The 18025-nt window shown below is 37.8% G+C and overlaps 1 protein-coding gene across 1 annotated transcript; it reads right to left on the bottom strand.

Moving 5' to 3' along the window:
* Window positions 1-115: 115 nt before the first annotated feature.
* LOC112576358 (centrosomal protein of 162 kDa-like) lies at window positions 116-17993 on the bottom strand. The gene is made up of 13 exons (XM_025258742.1): window positions 17818-17993; window positions 15364-15577; window positions 14356-14405; window positions 13881-14258; window positions 12731-13116; window positions 11782-11896; window positions 11234-11372; window positions 10374-10452; window positions 9853-10056; window positions 7672-7743; window positions 7477-7571; window positions 4859-5149; window positions 116-4567 (listed from the first exon to the last, which is right to left on the bottom strand). The coding sequence occupies exons 1-13, from the start codon at window positions 17831-17833 to the stop codon at window positions 4468-4470; spliced, it is 2139 nt and encodes a 712-aa protein (XP_025114527.1). The 5' UTR covers window positions 17834-17993; the 3' UTR covers window positions 116-4467.
* Between the last annotated feature and the right edge of the window lie 32 nt (window positions 17994-18025).

The following is an 18025-nucleotide window of genomic DNA, read 5'->3' on the forward strand; positions in this document are numbered from 1 at the left end:
TTGACTTAGGTTTGAAAATTTTTTGAAAATATCGGTTAAAGACTAGGTTTGTAATATAAGATTCATGTCATCAGTGTGTCCCACAGGCAGACATAGAGATAGACATATACACTTTCGCATGGAGATTGATTTTATTATCAGAAACCTTTACCTCCCTAATAATGGCATTTTTTGGCATCAGCATTTCAATGGTTGATGTGTTGACACTTGACACATTTAAAAATCGTACATTGCTTAGTGTAATTTTGTCTTGGGATCCAATTACCATAAATATCTTCACTGATACATGTATGAACCATGAAATCAAAGTCTAAGACTGTTAAACAAATGTGACTTCTTGCCACCACACCTCACATTTAACAAAGTCAAAAAAAATAAAACCCAAGCACATTTACAAGACCAGCAGCCAAAATGAAACCAGAAAGTTGGCGGCTAATAACATGAATGATGCAAAAACACATCATCAAATATAAAACATGATGGAAATGGCCAATCCTGTAAGGCTATTGAAGATGTGCTTAGTCAAAAATGTGTGTGGAATCATCTCAGTAACTTGTTACAGCGTTAAGCTCTGTTCGTAGTATGATGATGCTTGCGATAGTCACAATAATTAGCTTTTTATGTTGTGCTTATTTTGCATCCTCTCTCTTGTGTAGCGGTCCGGTGGCACAACGGTTAGCGGCTGTCACCAATACAGTGAAGGTTGGCTGCCCAGAGTTCATTTCTCGTCTCGGGCACTCTGTTCTTTCTCTGCACATGGCATCTGTTTACAGGGCTGGCTGCGTTGCCGTAATATAGCCTCAGTTGCTGGCAGGGTGTAAAACACCAATTCCCCACCCCCCCTCTCTTGTGTGATAGATACATGCAACCATATACTTTTCCAGTGAGGAAAAAAAGGGGCATAGGGTTAGGGTTCAGCAACCACTAAAGAGACTAGACTGCCAAGTTCACGATAGTGTTCAGCTGAATTGACACTTTTGAAATAATCTGGCTGTTGAATCAATCAAATGTAACTTGCTTTCCCATGAGTGGGAGCCAGAATTTTCCTGGGACTGAAAGTTTTTGAGAGGCATGTAGCAGTAGGGGCTAGGCACATAACGTTATATGACATGTAGTCGCATATGCGCTTTCACACACATAACATATTACAAGTCATACAATGTCTCTGATAGTTCACAATATTGACAAATGACCAACTTTATTAATCCCCATGAGCAATAATAACTTGGTAATTGTATTCTGTTACAAAAGCTAAAAAAACCCAGATAGTTACAATACAAGGGAAGTGGTGCATCATAGCACAACAAAAAAACATGTATTCTTAACCCTCTTAGCGCAATGGGCCATGATTGTGGTTTTGCTGGTGGAGTGCAATGGGCCATGATCATGTCCCTGCTCATATGACCCAAGAATAGAAAACTGAATTTTCTTGGATTATTGCTATTACCAAAATGAAAGGAAACAATTTTCATTACTTTTATTGCAAAGCTCAAGCATTCTCCTTTTCAAAAATATATAGGTTTTGTGGTCTAATATTTACCTGAGAGCAGCAAAGTATAAAAAACATCACCCACTGAGTCTTCAACGTTTTAAGAAATATGCCATTGTTTTATTACATGATTATATTTTTATGCAGTGCTAAGGGGGTTAAGGCACACCCATGGGCACTTACAGCTGACAATTTATCTATAATCTTATGGTTGAGCAGTTGGACTGCAGAGGGTGTAAAGGATTTCAAGTTAACACTACTTCTGCATATAGGCATAGTACATTTGTCTGAACTCGAATATAACAGATTCTCCTGCTAGAACATTTTCTGGTATGAACAAAATGTTGTAAGCTTTTCTGACAATTTGCTGATCATTAAAAGAAAATCAAATTTTTCTGCTGAACGCCTTAGAACAAATATGGACAATATAGTTCAAACTGTTCCAAGCATTGTACACAAAACTGTGGAATCTCATAAAAAAAAGACTTGATAAATGATAAAAATGGCTCAATTGCTGTGCTGACTGAAAAACTATTCAGTTTCTAAAGAAGGTACAATGACCCTTTACAAAACCTCTCTGCTGTAAACAAAAAAAATCCAATACCCACCAAAACCTAATACTGTTCCTTTTTAAAAAAAAAAAGATCCAGTGATGGATGTTTGCATTGATCTTCATGTTTATGCACAATTTTATTGCCATTACTTTTGTAGCAGAGTTTTCTGGAAATAAATGTATCTTAGGCTTAAAGCAGTTCAAAAAAGAAACCTCAGTATTACTATACTGGAAGCAGACTACTTTTTGTGAATTTGCTTAGCACTGTTACATGTGAGACATTGTTCTGTTTCTGCGCCCTTTTCCTCCATGCTTTCCTGGCCTTACTAAAGATGTCTGCGCACAGTAGGCAAAACCGCATAGCAGATGGTTGTTTGCGTCATTTTTTTTCTATAGTTAATTTTTATGTAAAATTATGTCTGTTGGTGACAAATACAGACATATTGAAGCTGACGATTTTTTTACAGATCAGATAGTAATTCATTTAATTCTTGATATTACTTTTGAATGCACCCCTCCGCCCCACATTGAACAGTTAAACAAGATAATTTTGTGTCAAATGAGATAAGGTTATTAACAAGCTTCACCATGTGAAATGGCAATTTATGAGTCATTCATTATCATCACAATCAATATTTAAGAGAGAGACCAAAGGTACCTGTTACTGGTAGTTCAGTTCTCTAAAAATAATAAAACAAATATTCAGCAAGTCTGATTTCAATGAGTAAGAAAATTGCACTACGAGTCCTAAAATCTTGAAAACAAACTGTAATAGCTTTTGGAGACATTAAAAAATAAGTGTTCAAAGAAAGTAGCCTTTATCGAAGTTTGGGTGTTCTTGTGCGTTTTATCAATTCTGAACATTGAGCAATGATTTACATTTCAAAATTTATTCCACTAAAACTGTATTGATAATACCCACTAACGAAAGGAAATAAAATCATACTGGTTGAACACACCAAACTTTGCCACAAACATTGATCTTATGAAGCCGTTTCAAATTTTCTTTTTGCAGCATCTTCTTTGAGAAGCCATTCCTACCTCAATTTATTGGCAGTATCACAGATTTTGAGAGTTGCAGAAAGTCTTCTTTGTTGTCTTTGTTAGAGATTCACATTTTGGATGACAGCCCACAAAATCAAACAATCGCAGCGACATCCATTTCCACAAGTGACACAATAGTGATACCTATTACCAGTGGCATATTGTATCGTTCATGATAGGATGAATTACTGCTTTATGATTCATAGTTTCTGGCCCTTCATAATCAGTAAAAATTAAAAATTTTACTTTCCATCCCCAGGACGGAGTACTCTCACCCCTGCTTTAGTGGATAGCTGCATGCTTTTCCAAATGTTCTCACATTTGGCGAGGTCACAAAACCATCACAAGCAAAAGTCCCTTGGATATTTTGGAAAATCAAAAATACCAGAACTGGAATGCTCATAAAACAAGTCACATCATAAATGATCATTAGAGATTTGTACAAACACAATGTGTGTGTACAACTAAATGACCATACACACATTTATGAGTAAGTGTAGATGTTTGTATAAAGATTGCATGAAGAAAAAGAATTGCACTCCATGTAAAGTATAATGAACTTGTAAACAATAAAAATCAGGAATGTCAGTATCGCACAATGGGGGTTCCAATAAAACAACCAAAACTAGAGAATGAAGCATTCTAAATTCTAAATTTATAAGTTCTTAGTGCTTATCCCAAAAAGTCTTTAAATTTGAACACAAAACAACAGACAAAAATATATACTAGAATTCTTTGCAAAAGTGTGTATTTTCTTATTTCTGCTCCCCATAAATAAGTAGCAAAGTTCACCACATTGCACACTGATGTTTAGAAATAAAAAAACAAAGAAATATCGGACTCATTCTGAAAGCTCCTTTTGTATCTATTTCAAGCAACAACAAAAAATATATATGCATTGTTGTAAAACAGCACAAATATGCTATTGCTGTTTTCCTGGATAATATCATAAAGTGATTGTTTATTTAAATTAAATGAACTTTTCACAAATGCACACACTAATACATCTATGCTGCCAATCTTCCTTTTCACATGTTTGCAGGCATTATTGCTAACATCTATTTAAGCACCATTCTATGTGTGTGAGGGAAGTTCTCTCCCTCAGTCAGTTTCACATGCACTTCCCCCAGGAATTAGCCCCAAAAATGCAGGTAGTCTCTAGCTCCCATGAATGTCAAGATTCTAAAAGGAAAAGTAGAACATTCTTAAAGCTGTCATAAAGGAATGTAAACATTTCTTAGGAAATACTAAAAATATACTTTGACAAAATGTGTCTTGCACAAATAAATATGGTATCCCATAACAATGTAAACAACAACTAACTCAAAAAATGGGAAACCCAAAGAGCATTTACTCAAGCACAGATTTGTCTGCCCATGTCCTATTTACTGTATGCAGTATTTTCCTCTTGTTCACCATGCTTGCTGGACTTGGCCAATGCTATTAACTTCTTTTGCAACACTCCAGTGAGACGCTCCAACCTGTAAAGTTATCAACCACTTTCAAGCTTCATCTATCATGCAAGATACAGGAAGCAAGAATTATATCATCTAAAGTTTTTTTTTCACAATATTTTAAAACCTGTGTCTAACACCCCCTGTGCCTAAGCCATCATTACTTTCTCGCAGCATTTTCATGAGTAAGGTAGTGATATCTGCTGCATTCTCAGTCTCAATCCAACCTTTCCTTTTTTAAAAAAAAAAAACCCACTTGCCCTCACCTTACAAGAAAAAAGGTTGTGCTACGCCAAACTCTGGCTTCAAGAAACTCACTTGCTTCTCTCCTCTCTCTCCCGCCTGTGCTGCCTCTCCAGCTCCTGACAACGGTCTTGCAGCAGCGCCCTCTCATGATCTGCTTGCCGGAGCTGCTCCAAAAGCTGATTGTCCTCCTTTTCATTCATCTTACTCTCTTCCTTCTCCTTATCATCAGTGTCTTTTTCCTTGTCATCACGATCTTTTTTCTTGTCACTGTGGTTTTTCTCCTTAGCTGGATACATCTTCTTAGTTGAGTGTGCTGTTGACAAATGATTGACAGTGCTGTCCACAAAAAGGGCCTTGTGTAGGCTGCAACAGAATCAGCCTCTTCATAAACAAACTTCCTAACACAATAGTAATATTTGTGAACACCTAATTGCAATTCGCTGCAGATGTAAGCCTTTTTATTTTTCAGTAATACAGTATTTTTATTTTTACCCTTATCATGAACAGTTCCATATCCTGGTAAACTGATAAACAGAATGACAGTTAACAGAAGTGTATAGGGTTCTTTTTCTGAAAAAAAGGGTGTCTAGGCAACATAGTTTACATAGGCCATTTAGTATGTCCCTTCTACCAAATCGTCATTGATTTAAAAAAAAAAGACAATCTAAAAGCTATGAAGAGCCAAACCAACCTTTACGCCCAGATCAGGCAAAGAGATGTGCAACTCTGATACATCTAGATCAAAATAAACACATGGACACTTGCTACCAGAAAAGAAATGACATGCCTGTTGGCAGAACCATGCATCAAAAATATTATTTGGAAAGGGCACTGGAGATGCCTGATACTTTTCCAGTTTTGATTAAAAAAAAAGCCTTGTCAGAAAGAAAGCAATATGGACAGCTGATTTCTGAATATTTTGAACTTATACTGTATTATAGTTTTGATTTGTTCTTTGTTCTTTAGTTATTTTTTAAAAATTCTTGAATTTCATATGTAATGTACATTCTGATGTCAATGTGTTAAAGGTAACCCAAGTCAAATATGAAATTAAGCTTATAGCTGCCAGCAAATTAACAGACCACAGTGTTCGCATTAGATTTTCAAACAAATGTGTTGGGAATTTTTAATAACTGTTTCGAGAAAAGCAAACATGGACTGACCAAATTTTAACATTGATATCACCGAAGACTGCAGCCAATACAGCTCTTAGTTTTGATTATATACTAAACCAATAAGGCTTTCTTTGAGATCAAAAATGAGATCTGGACCTCTTTCCAAACTACAGGTGAGAACCGTGATATTCAAGACTTGTATGTTATGAATGGAAAACTCTTTTCCACTCAGATTTTGGGAATAATTAAGAGTCTTGCAATAAATTAAACCCCTTCGTTTAAAAATAATGTTACACTTTGGTTTCGAGGGTGATTTTAAGCCATACTGGAACTCCCATCAACACTCTTCAAAAATCAGGGCTGTTTGTGAATCAGCCAAATGTGTATTTGTGTACCCATCATTTCACATCATCTAATGGCCTTGGCCAAGCACTGTTACGGAGGGTGAGATGAAGCTAACAGCCCACACAGTGATGGTGGCTGAGCCTACCTGCTGAATGACTAATCAAGATTCTCTTTTTAGATAGTGGAACAAGAAAGGGGAGAAGACAATTTAAATTAACTCGTGGGCCAATGCTTCACTTCCCGAGGAGAGACGGCAAGTGCCGAGACACCACATGTGGGGAAGTGGAAGCTGCATCTGCCGAGAAAGATGCAGTCTGAAGGGCCGGGAGATGGGCCATACAGCGAAGGGCTGGGAGTGTTTGGGTCTGGCTAATGCCACGGACTGATGTGCCTGGCTGATACCTTGCAGAGTTTTTGTTTTGTTTTGTTTTGTGAACTGATTAGTTTAGGGGTATCCTGGAGCATATGGCCCAGGAAGACAATGTCTGACCCCAAGAGGCAGTTTGATATGTTGAGAAGTGCGGTTGCTCATCCCCAGAGAAACAGCATCATATTGTGAGGTCAATCATCCCCAGAAACAGTGACATATTGTGTTGAGAGATGGCTTGTCCCCATAGACGGCGTCATTCAGTGTATAACATCTCTCCCCAAGTGGAGACATCAGTTGTATTTTGTGTGTGTAATTGTTTTTACAATTTAAGATAAGTTGTGAGTGTGGGATACATATATTTAGATTTATGGAATATTAGTCCCCAGTGACTGTTGATACAGTGAAAGCAGTGTTGTGCCGAACTTTACACTTCATTATTTTTGAAGTTGATCATCAAGAAAGGAACTTTCTCTCAGGACTGATTTTTGAATTAGAGATCATTAATAAGTAATAATAACAGGATTAACTGATATATGTTTACTAGGGAATTATTCATTTTGATATTTATTGTGCATTTTTATTAGTTAAAATCATTTAATATATACAGGCCTACAAAAGAGGTACAGTTATTTTGAGTAGAAAAGAACGTGCAAATGTCCAGGCGTTTGTGGGAACGTGAGTGACTGTGACAAGCACTCTCTCCTATTTGCTAATTTCATCACTTAAAAAATATATATATCGATTTTGAAGGCCAGCAGAGTATAAAAATTCCCAACAGTTAAATTATTTGCCCTTAATTATCAACAGTTTATTTACCTCTCAGATTAATGATCATTTATCAGGAAAAAGGGACATGATACCTTGACAATAAACCATAGTCAACTTGCTCATCTCTCAAACGTCTGATGGCTTCATTAGCACTGTCTCGCTCCTTCTGTAGGACTGCAATCTTGGCCTGAATAACACAATTTGGACATGATAAATGTGTGTTTCTTCAGGTGATGTTACCAATGGAGAATTAAAAAAAAAAAGAAACCTAGATGTTGGACACTCACCAACAACATTTGTTCTCGCTGAGTTGGTACTTGCAGCTGTCGCAGCTGCTGCTTTTCTTTCAGACAGCGCACCTGCAGAAGCAAACAGAAAAAAAAATGATAAGCAAACAGAAGGGCTATGAAAAAGTAGTCCTGACTTACTTCAAATAATGTTTCCTTTTAATCATTAACAAAAAGACGAGTCACTCAAACATGACATCTCTCTGTAAAGTGCATGAATCAGCAAAGAACTCATACAGCTAATACTATTTGCGATGAGCAGCAGTAGTGAAACGAGTCTTTCAAAATATCATTCTGCAAATGAATGAGCAAAGCAGAACAGCTATACTCAACCCTTTTCTACTGTGTCTTATCAGAAAACCTACTAACCAAATGTAAATGGCCTGAAATGCAACAGGCTGTCCTCCTTTAGAAGAAAACAGTCTCCAGTCAGGTGTTATAGCATGTCTGTTTTTTACAAGAGTTGTGTATAGGTGTGTCAGCATGTTACAGACAGGTTGTGCCCCCTCCCCCCCTGCTCCCACACTGAACAGGTGACCGTGAAAGTTTGTGTATCAAGTCTTTAAAAAAAAAATATGTAGATATGTATGACTTCTTGACCAACAACCAATGCTGGAGCAACAACTGGTATTGTGACCAACCAGGGTTAGAGTGCTGTGAGATTTTCCTAGGTTGCCCATCCACCAGAAGTGGTACCTACTTTGTGAAGACCAGAATGAACAAGATCAGACCTCTGCAGGGGGCGGTCCGTGGGCCACATCCGGCCCGCCTCCTGTCTCAGTATTGGGTAAAACTGAGTTAACTATATTAGTTCGGCCCTCTAAAACCATCCCCATTTCTCTTGCGGCCCCTTGGGAAAATTAATTGCCCACCCCTGAACAAGATCAACCCCTAGAGGTGGTGTTTCTGATTTTTGAAATGTATTTGTTATTCAAGGGATGATGATTCTAGAGAGAGAATTTTTTTTAATTTTTATTAGTTTGTGGTGTTTTTGGTGTCCATTGTGTAGGCCAATGCTTTTTTTCCCTTCATCGTGTTGTTGCTGTGTTACTATTTAACTTTTGTTTTCTTCTGCTACTTTCGGACTTTCTGTTGGCTTTCCAACCTGTTACATCTGAACTCAGGGCTATTGAGAGCCAGCACAGGCCCTGGGGCACATGACTTGCTAAAACAAGTAGCTGGTAAAGTTCATAGATTTAAGAGTGACAAGAGGCTAAAGATAGATAAAAGTTATGCCAGTAATAAAGTATTGTGCTTCTTCCAAATCTCAGCTGTCTGATTCTCCACCAGTGAAAGCCTTACGACATCCACTCCTCACCACTGGCAGAAAACAAGGTGAAGGTCACTCTCAACATCAATGAGTCATTAATTGTCATCAGAAGTGATCACTGTGCAGTTTGACAGTGTGGCCTGTGTCTATCAGCTATATAAAGGAATAGACAAAGGTCACAAAGATACTAATACAGTCTTATGTACAGAAAGAAGTTGTACTAACCAAGCAGTTACAACATTAGACTAAGCGCTAAACAAATCAACATATTATTATTATTATAACCTCTCATAAAAAACCTGTTTCAGTATGTCGAGTCCAAAGTGACAGTATCAAAGCATCTTTATAGGTCTGCAGCAATTATCTTCAGTTTAGTGAGTAATGATGCATTCACAAACTCTCAACAACTGTGCTTACTTTGCGAGTACAAGTTAAAAAATTTTGTTGTCTTTCACCTCTGGCTAAGGAACACTCTAAGGAACAGCTAAGTATTCATTTATTTTAACGCAAACTCTGTATTTTTGTAAAATATTAATGGCAATAACCAATTTTTCTACTCAACGAACAGCACCGTGAATTAAAAATTTTAGTTAACTTGATGGAAGTTACGGTCCTTAATGTCAGTGGGGAAAGCGAATTTTATTTGGGTTTGGAATTTGGTCAGGGAGTGTGTGATTTTTCCTTTCCGAGTATATGGTTGTACACACATTAAAGTAGACATGGCCTACAGGAAACAGGTGTAGTTTGTCTTTAAGTTGAAAAATAACAGCACACTATGTCTAAATGAGTGTGGGAGTAAATCTGGCATGCAAAAGAGTATCCTTGACAACAACCTCTGCAGTATTTTAGTGTAGTGCCTTTGAAATGTGGAGGGTGTGGCATAGGCTTCAGTGAATTTTGGAGCCACTGACCTCCTGTAAGGCCTGGTCTCGCTGCTCCATCAACACCTGCATCTCCTCTAGGTAAATTTCTCGTTCCCGCTGGCATCTGTTTTCCAGCTCTTTTAACAAGGCTGTTCCACCATAGTGACTCTTTGACCCTTCACTGCATTCAGACAATCTTCTTTCCTTGCTACTGCCATGGCTGCTGGTGCAGTGTTTGCTACCACCTCTTTTCTAAAATGGCATCACATGAAAGAGTAATAAATGAAAGAATAAACTCCAAACAAGAAACCTTAGTTGCAGCAATATCAAGTAAAATCTTCAGTCTCCTTTCCTTGAACTGTGGTTACAGTGGCAGTAAGGTCACAGTGTATAGGATATAGCATGAAGGACACTGAGCCCACACTACACCCTCTTGCCCCTTCATGATACACTGAAAGCGAAAGATTTCTAGTCATTAACTGAAATTCAAGCCTAAGCATTTAAGTCAAGCACACTAATCATAATGCTGTGTTAAGATACAATGCAGTATTTACTCCATATTGACAGACCTTTCTTGGTAAATGCTCAAAATCAGATTCATCTGTGTCTGAAGAGCTATCATCCAGCTGTGGCGTTGCTGCTCTGTGTCTGCAGAACAATGAGTAAAGTGTGTCTGAACTGAGAACAAAAACATTAAAACACAGAAATGGCACAAAATGAGCCTGTATATATTTGACACCATAAGACAGGCTGTTTATATGGATGAAAATGTTCATGTGCAAATAAACACAGGAATCTACACATTTATGCATATTCCCCTTCCCACACACCCTAAAGTTGTTCATAAAGAATGAGCCCACTGAAAGAGAGGGGGTATATCACATCAAGGCAGCCAGCCCTGTAAACAGATGCCACATGCACAGAAAGAACAGTGCCTGAGATGAGAGCTGACACCAGGACAGCCAACCCTCACTGTATTGGTACACCACCAGACCGAACTACTCTTTATGACTATACAAGTCAAACTACAATTCCAATTCTGACAGCTACTATCTTATCAGCATATACACAAAAAAAACAACCAATGCACTAAAAAAAAAAAAAATCTCCCAGCTTTTTTACAAAATATTCACATCCAAGACTTTTCCATCATTAGCAACTTAAATTTCACCTCTATGGTGCAATGTACTGGAGCGTAAAGGTCATAAGACAGCGACCCCTTCCCTTCAAATACATCCCCTAAAGATCCCCACCCCCCACGGGGAAAAATAACCGTGAGGTGGAAGCACTTTTCCCCAAAATCAAGAATAGTACAAATATTCATTATTATCCACAAGAGAAGTTTTACCATTAACCAGTAGAGATGTTTGTACTTAAGGAACCAGGACAGTCCCTAGGTCAGACATGAAAACTGTTGATAAACACCTACCTGTCTGTGACACATGCCTGAGTTAACGCCCTGTCGAGTTCCAGCACTGCCTTATCTCTGTCTTCATCGGCTTGATGAATCCTAGCTCGAGTTACCTTCTCCTGCTTCTCCTGAGCTACTTTCACTTCTGCCATAAACTCTGAGTGGTCAAAGGGAGGTTGAAGAAGGACAGGAAATAATACAGATGTAAGACTGGTGTTCAGTTTTTGCTCTCTTTGTCTTTACACTGATCTTTGTATTTGACCTTTCACGCTGATCTTTGTATTGAAATTTTTTAAAAGTTGTCAATGCTAATGACTTTTCAACTGTACACAAACATTTAATACTTTCAATCCTTACTGTCTGTTTCCTGATTTCTCTTTGCATTCTCTATGTTTGTCTTTCATTACTTGTCTGCTTGATTTGTCCTTCTATTATTTGTATGCTGTCCATGTCTCATTCTTGTCTCAAGCATTAAGAGTATGCCCCTTTATAAGCATAATCATTGGCTTCATGAATCACATGTTTATTATTATTATTTAGGTTTCTATGGCATCCTTAATACTTACCTGTTAGTTTGTTTACAGAGGATGCATCCAATGTTCCATCAGTGGATGAATTTAGAGAAATATGAAGTTTGAGAGATTCAAGTTCTTGGGATTTTAACCCAAGATTTTCTTTTAGCTGCAAATGATGAAAATAATAAAATAACTTTACAAATGACTGCAAATATTTTTTTTAAGTTTTATAAATATCTACCATGGTCTACCACTGGACTTTCTTTTCTCCCCAGACTTCTATTTGCAAGCTCCTTTGTGTTCTTATCATTATTAACTGTGCATGTGAGTGTACATATGAGTGTATGTTCTGCCTGACTGTAATTTATCTTTTTTATCTGGTCTTATCACCCTACTGCCTTCTGTCTCTCATAAAGTCATCGATCTGGCTTTCGTGTGGGGAAATGTAATGTATAAATCTTAGTATTATTATTCAAGATCATGTACACAAATACTCATATACAGTTGTTCTCCACATATGTATATACTAAGCAAAGGAAATGGCAAATATAATGACTACAAAGAAATAAAAAAATAACTATAAAGTGCAAGGAAACAAGAATGCCTGATGCACATACATATACAAATGCACAAAGACATGTGCATACACATGGATATATACAAACACATATAAAGAACAGAAAATAAAAGGAAGGAGAAAGGGAAATGGGTACAAAATGAAGAATGATGGTTGATAGGTCATATAAAATAAATACACAGTTTATTAGTTCCAAAAAGAATCTTTAACTTTTGAGCACCACAAGGACCTTGACTAGTGAAAAGGAAACCTGTAAAAAGGGTACAAAAGGAAAGAGACATGATGTTCTGTCCCCCTTCTGTCAAATAAGTATGAGTAATACTCACTTAAAGCTACTTGCATTGACTGTTGCTAACAGAAATGATCATGATCCTACTTCTGCTAACATCCACCATAAACAAAATAAGATATCAAGAACAACACCTGTCTGTTTTGTTCTTGCAAGCGGCAAATTTCATCATGCAGAAAAGCTGTTTGCTGGCCAGAGACATCTCCTCCTGCAGCCCCATCAAACCCTACTGGAAAAGATGGCACAGAAAACATGGGGTGCCACAAAACACTGCTGCCTCCAGGGACACTGACAGAAGATGGCAAACCCAAATGGGATGACATGCTGCTGCTGCTGTCATTGTGCATCTCTTGGGAAGTTCCTTCTCTTGGGCCAGATGATTCTAGGACTGGAGCCTTGGACATTCTCTGAGGTGCCGCCAGCAGTGCAGAGGTGGTGTTCTCGCATTTGATGATGTCTGAAGATGCTTCATCTAACTTGCCTTCTGAAGATGGTTCCTGATTTCCTGATGACTGGGCAACTTTATGTGTAAAAACAGATACCAAATACATCCCATTTGGAATTTTGCAAAAAATAATAAGGGAAACTACATATCTAACTGACTATTGCATATGATGTCAAAGCTGGACCTGTGACCAGAAAACTAATCAACTTAAAGCATTGTGTTGTGGACACAAACTTGTGCTTCTTCACATCTACATGTTCAGCAAAAGAAAATTGTCTCTGCTCTGTGTGTGTGTGATTTCCCATTGTTCATAAAATATACAAAAAATGTTCCCAAAGACACAGACAAGGAAATTTCTTTTTAAAATGAGTATAGTGTTGTACTAAAGAATGCAGACCTCCAACTACAGATGACATCTAAACACAAAGTAACAAAAAAGTACAAGTGACAAGCATTACTGAGACTATTAAATGGTCTGGATAAATAATAAACATAATATAACAAAAAAAAAAATCATCTGCAGCAGATCCATCAACTATCTTTTTTGACTTTTTTCAGAATGGTTGAAAGGTGGTGATCAGAATACAAACACACAGACACAAGTCCACACGCACACACAAACCATCTGTCAAAAAATAAATAGCAAAGGGGAAAGATATTTTCAAACTATAAAATACTTTTAAAGAGAAGATGAATAAAAAAGGAAAGAAAATGCAACAGAAAAGACAGAACGAAAAAAACAGTTTTAAATTGAACTAAATTAAACGCTGTGCTTGGAGTAAAACAGCAAAGATTGTTTATTTTCACTCCAAATGCACGTTCATCAAAACATATAATACCTCCAAGCCCTTGCTGAGTGGAATGGGATTTTTGCAAAGATGCCATGTCTTGAGGGTCTCTAGTACTGACAGGGAATGATGGAAACATTCCCAAGGAGCTAGCAGAACTCCAGGGGGTCAGACTATAGTACAGAGGACAGGATGCTGGCCGGTGAGATTGGGGAATGTAAGGCAGTGCAGGATAGCCAGCAGACCATACAACAGGAGAGTGAGACATTACTGGTGGGACAGAATGTGTTCTCTGTCTAGATGTCTGTTTCTTGTAGCCAGTGCATGCTTCTTGGAAAGCTGGTAACTCTTCGTCTGTTGAACTGTCTTCCTCTGTGTCTCCATCAACATCATACTGGCTGTCAGCTTGAGACTTTGAGGGATAAAAATCTGAGAAGAAAGTAAAAGAAGATAACCAGTCTCTAAACAAGAACAGTCTTAAACAAAGCATAGTTTTATGAATTTTAACCTAAAACTATATACTTACTCAGAGAACGATGCACTTTTTGTTTTTTCATTATTTCAGTTTTGCAGGATCTGCAGTAGACAGACAATGGCAATAACTTTTATTTAATAAAAAATATTACTCACAAACCAACAAAAGCCTTTATTTATGTAAAAGAGAGAGAGAGAGAGAGAGATGACTTCCACTTCTTTATTTAGCATAGGTTCATGCCAATGGCTGAAGGGATGTAAACAATGGAAACAGCACACATGTATGTGAAAGAGAGTTCACAAACAAGGGACTAGGGATATGCAAAAACTAGGAAGAGTCTAAAACTTTTGATACAGAAAGGCATTTAACCCTTTAAGGAAATGGTACATTTCATCCTATAAAAAGTAGGAAAATATCTTATGAACTGGAAAGAGGTGTGGGGTGGGAGTGGAGAGTGACTCCTCAGCCCAGTGGTCACTGTGCGCTTTATTTTGCTTCCAGACTCACTTGGACCTATGACTGAAAAACTTCCCATCTCACTGGGTTTGCCACATGCACAGCCCTATCAACATTTAATGTCTCTGCACCCACAGTGCCCCTACAGCCATTAAGCTAAAAATTCCCTTAACATAAATAACAAAAATATTAGTCTGTGTAGCACATACTTCTCCTTTCTTCTTATTGCTATTGTTGTTGCTATTATTATTATAATACATGTTTATGGTTCAGTGGGCCTGCATGGCTGAAAACACACATGCACACACACACAAACCATATAGCATTTCAATATCAAGCTACTTATGATCAAGAGGAAAAGGTGGTTCATGATGACGGAAGAACAAGGTGATTATGGTGGGAGACATTATAAACTTAGGTTCTTAATATAGCAATACAGATCAGATGGGTGTTGTATGGCAAAAAACACATCTGACCACATAAATATAGGAACAGGACTGGTATTTCAGAGTTAAAGAGTCTGAACTGGTGTTTTAGCTCTAATTTATAAATTAGTGGTACAATTCATATGAATGCTGAAAACCTTGATTCATTCTCACTTACCCTTGCATATATGTCTTGGGTTCCTGATTTTCAACAATAGCATTTTCTGCTAGTTCCATAACATTTGATGCTATGTGAGCATTTATGTCTTCGAATGGATCCACTTTGCCTGCCCGTGGAAGTCGCATGCGGAGTTCTGAGTTCACAAGTGGTGATGTGTAGGGATCAACATATGCTTTCAGGTAATCTTCTGCTTCCTTCCTCAGTCTTCGTTCTGTTTCAATGGTCTTATCTCTAAATATGATCAACATGACAGCATGAATTCATCAACAGCAGTGTAAATACACTCTCTGAGCTGGGTTTTTATAAAAAAAAATCATCATATACAAACATAATAGCACATAAGTTAAATATAGAATTATGTGCGTAAACCTGTTTGAGGGAGTGTACACTTATATAAATTTAACCTGAAGACCTACCAGTCCTATACAGTAAAAGGTTGGAAGAGCTGTACACAGTCTGAAGGGAGGAAAGTTCCCAGGCAATGACAATGTACCAGCTGAGCTGCTCAAGCAAGGTGGGGAAAAAACTACAAAGGTCCTCACTGTTCTGTGCCAAAGAGTCTGGGAACAAAAAAATTGCCCGAAAAGCGTACACAGTCCCTACAGTCATAGCTCTCTCATAAAGAGGAAACAGTAAACAGTGCTAGAAGTAAAGAACCATGAGCCTTATCAGCCATCCAGCAAAGTCATGCTGAAGGTCATACAGAAGAGCATCAGCACCACTGCAGAGGAACTGCTAGCAGAACAGCTGCCTTCAGACCTGTCACCTGCACTCTACAGTGCTTTTCAGACGAGGAAGATAACTAAATAAAAACGACAACAATTTAAATATTAAATAAATATAATTTGAAGAAAAAGAAAACACAAAGCAAATCCAAATTTCCCAACCCACAGTCCGAACACTTCCACTGTCATAAAACATCTAATGCTCCTTCCAACTATGCAGTTCCCCACAAAGTCTCCAGTTGAAAATGACACCAAGTCTCCACTTGAATCTAACACAAAGTTTCCACTTCTAAGTAACACAAATGTATCCACTTGAAAGTAACACAAAGTTTCCACTGACACTGATGCCCTTCCTGAAGTTATTTCTAATTCAGCGCTGGTCGGTGAACCCCAGGCGGATATGATGAATAAGCGAAGAACAAACAACAAAAGTGAAAAAACACAAAAATCTGGAGAAAAAAATAACCAGTCTTTAGACAAATGGCAAGTTCAAAACTTCACTATTCCCTCACTCACTCAAGCAACACCTATTTTTAACTATATCCATAAAATATACACATATATATCACACTTATCCAATACAGAAATTCCCCCATTCTTCAAACATTAAAACACGGACTAACCGAAAATCAACAGAAATACACACTCACCTCAACAGGTTCAATGTTACACTATGATACAAATCCAATCAGGACTACAACACCAAGTGGGTTCAGTCCCGGGAGACTGTTACTTCTCTCCTCAAGGAAAAACTCAGTCACACCACAAAAATCCAAAACACTCCAACACAGTCGCATTAATTACTCTTTCACACCTCCCCCTTCCAGCTACTTCTCCTGTCTTCTTCCAAGCTAAAAAAAAAAAAAAAAACATAAAAAAAAAAAATAGCACAGCAGGTTTGTGACAAGACCACATAGAGGCACAGCTGAACAGATCATTAACTGTCCATCCTTACGGAGCAGCATCTTCAGCATCAGTGGGACCTCTATCACAACTTCATAGACTTTAAATTTAAGAAGTATCTGACAGAGTCTGGCATGATGGGCTATGGCATATGATACAAATATTCAATATGGAAGAAGGCCTTGTTCAAGTCAATGAAGCTCTACATAATAGCTCAGCGAGTACAGTCCTGCTGGATAACCAAATAGGAAATTACTTTCACACCACAGTAGGCATATGTCAAGAATGTCCCCTGTCACCAGTGTTGTTTAATATATTTTTTGGAAAGCACCATGAATGAAACCCTCCACAACCATTACACTTTCATTTCTATTGGTGGAAGGCCAATATACAACCTACACTTTGCAGATGAAGTAGATCTGTTAGCAGGCACTAACAAAGAACTGCAAGACCTCACCAACAGACTGAAAGACAGTTTGAACCCATATGGAAACGAGACCAGCACCAGATGGGGCAGGTACGATCGACTGACTGATCTTAGAAACAGAACGTGTTATACACTTAAGGATATTTTATAAGCCTCGTAAACTTCTCCATATTTTGCTCATATTTATTTGTGTTTAAACGTAGTGTTAGGATTTGTTTATAAACATTATATCCACTTAAATATTAAATAAAGCCTCCACAAAATCACCTAGTTGTTTTCTACTGAGCTCTATGACTCATCAGCTGCTGCCTGAATCTGCTGTGGAATGTACGTACACAAGCTGCGACCATTTTAACGATCAAACAACTAACATCAATAACAGTTCTCGTCACTCACTTTTCAGCCAAATCATCTTTAAGAGTATCAACTTTTTTCCTGCAGCCCTCTAAAGCGTCTCTAACAGCACTTATCAGCTTTTTCTCGGAGTCTGGAAGCTTTTCAAAATACTTTTCTGGTGTTCTATCCAACCTTCGATGATACTTTACGGTTTGTCGGCTGCCCGAGTCAGCCATCGCCTTCTCTGCAGTCAGCTTCTTCCGGTGTC

Source organism: Pomacea canaliculata, linkage group LG11, assembly GCF_003073045.1.
Source record: "Pomacea canaliculata isolate SZHN2017 linkage group LG11, ASM307304v1, whole genome shotgun sequence".
Classification (NCBI taxonomy): domain Eukaryota; kingdom Metazoa; phylum Mollusca; class Gastropoda; order Architaenioglossa; family Ampullariidae; genus Pomacea; species Pomacea canaliculata.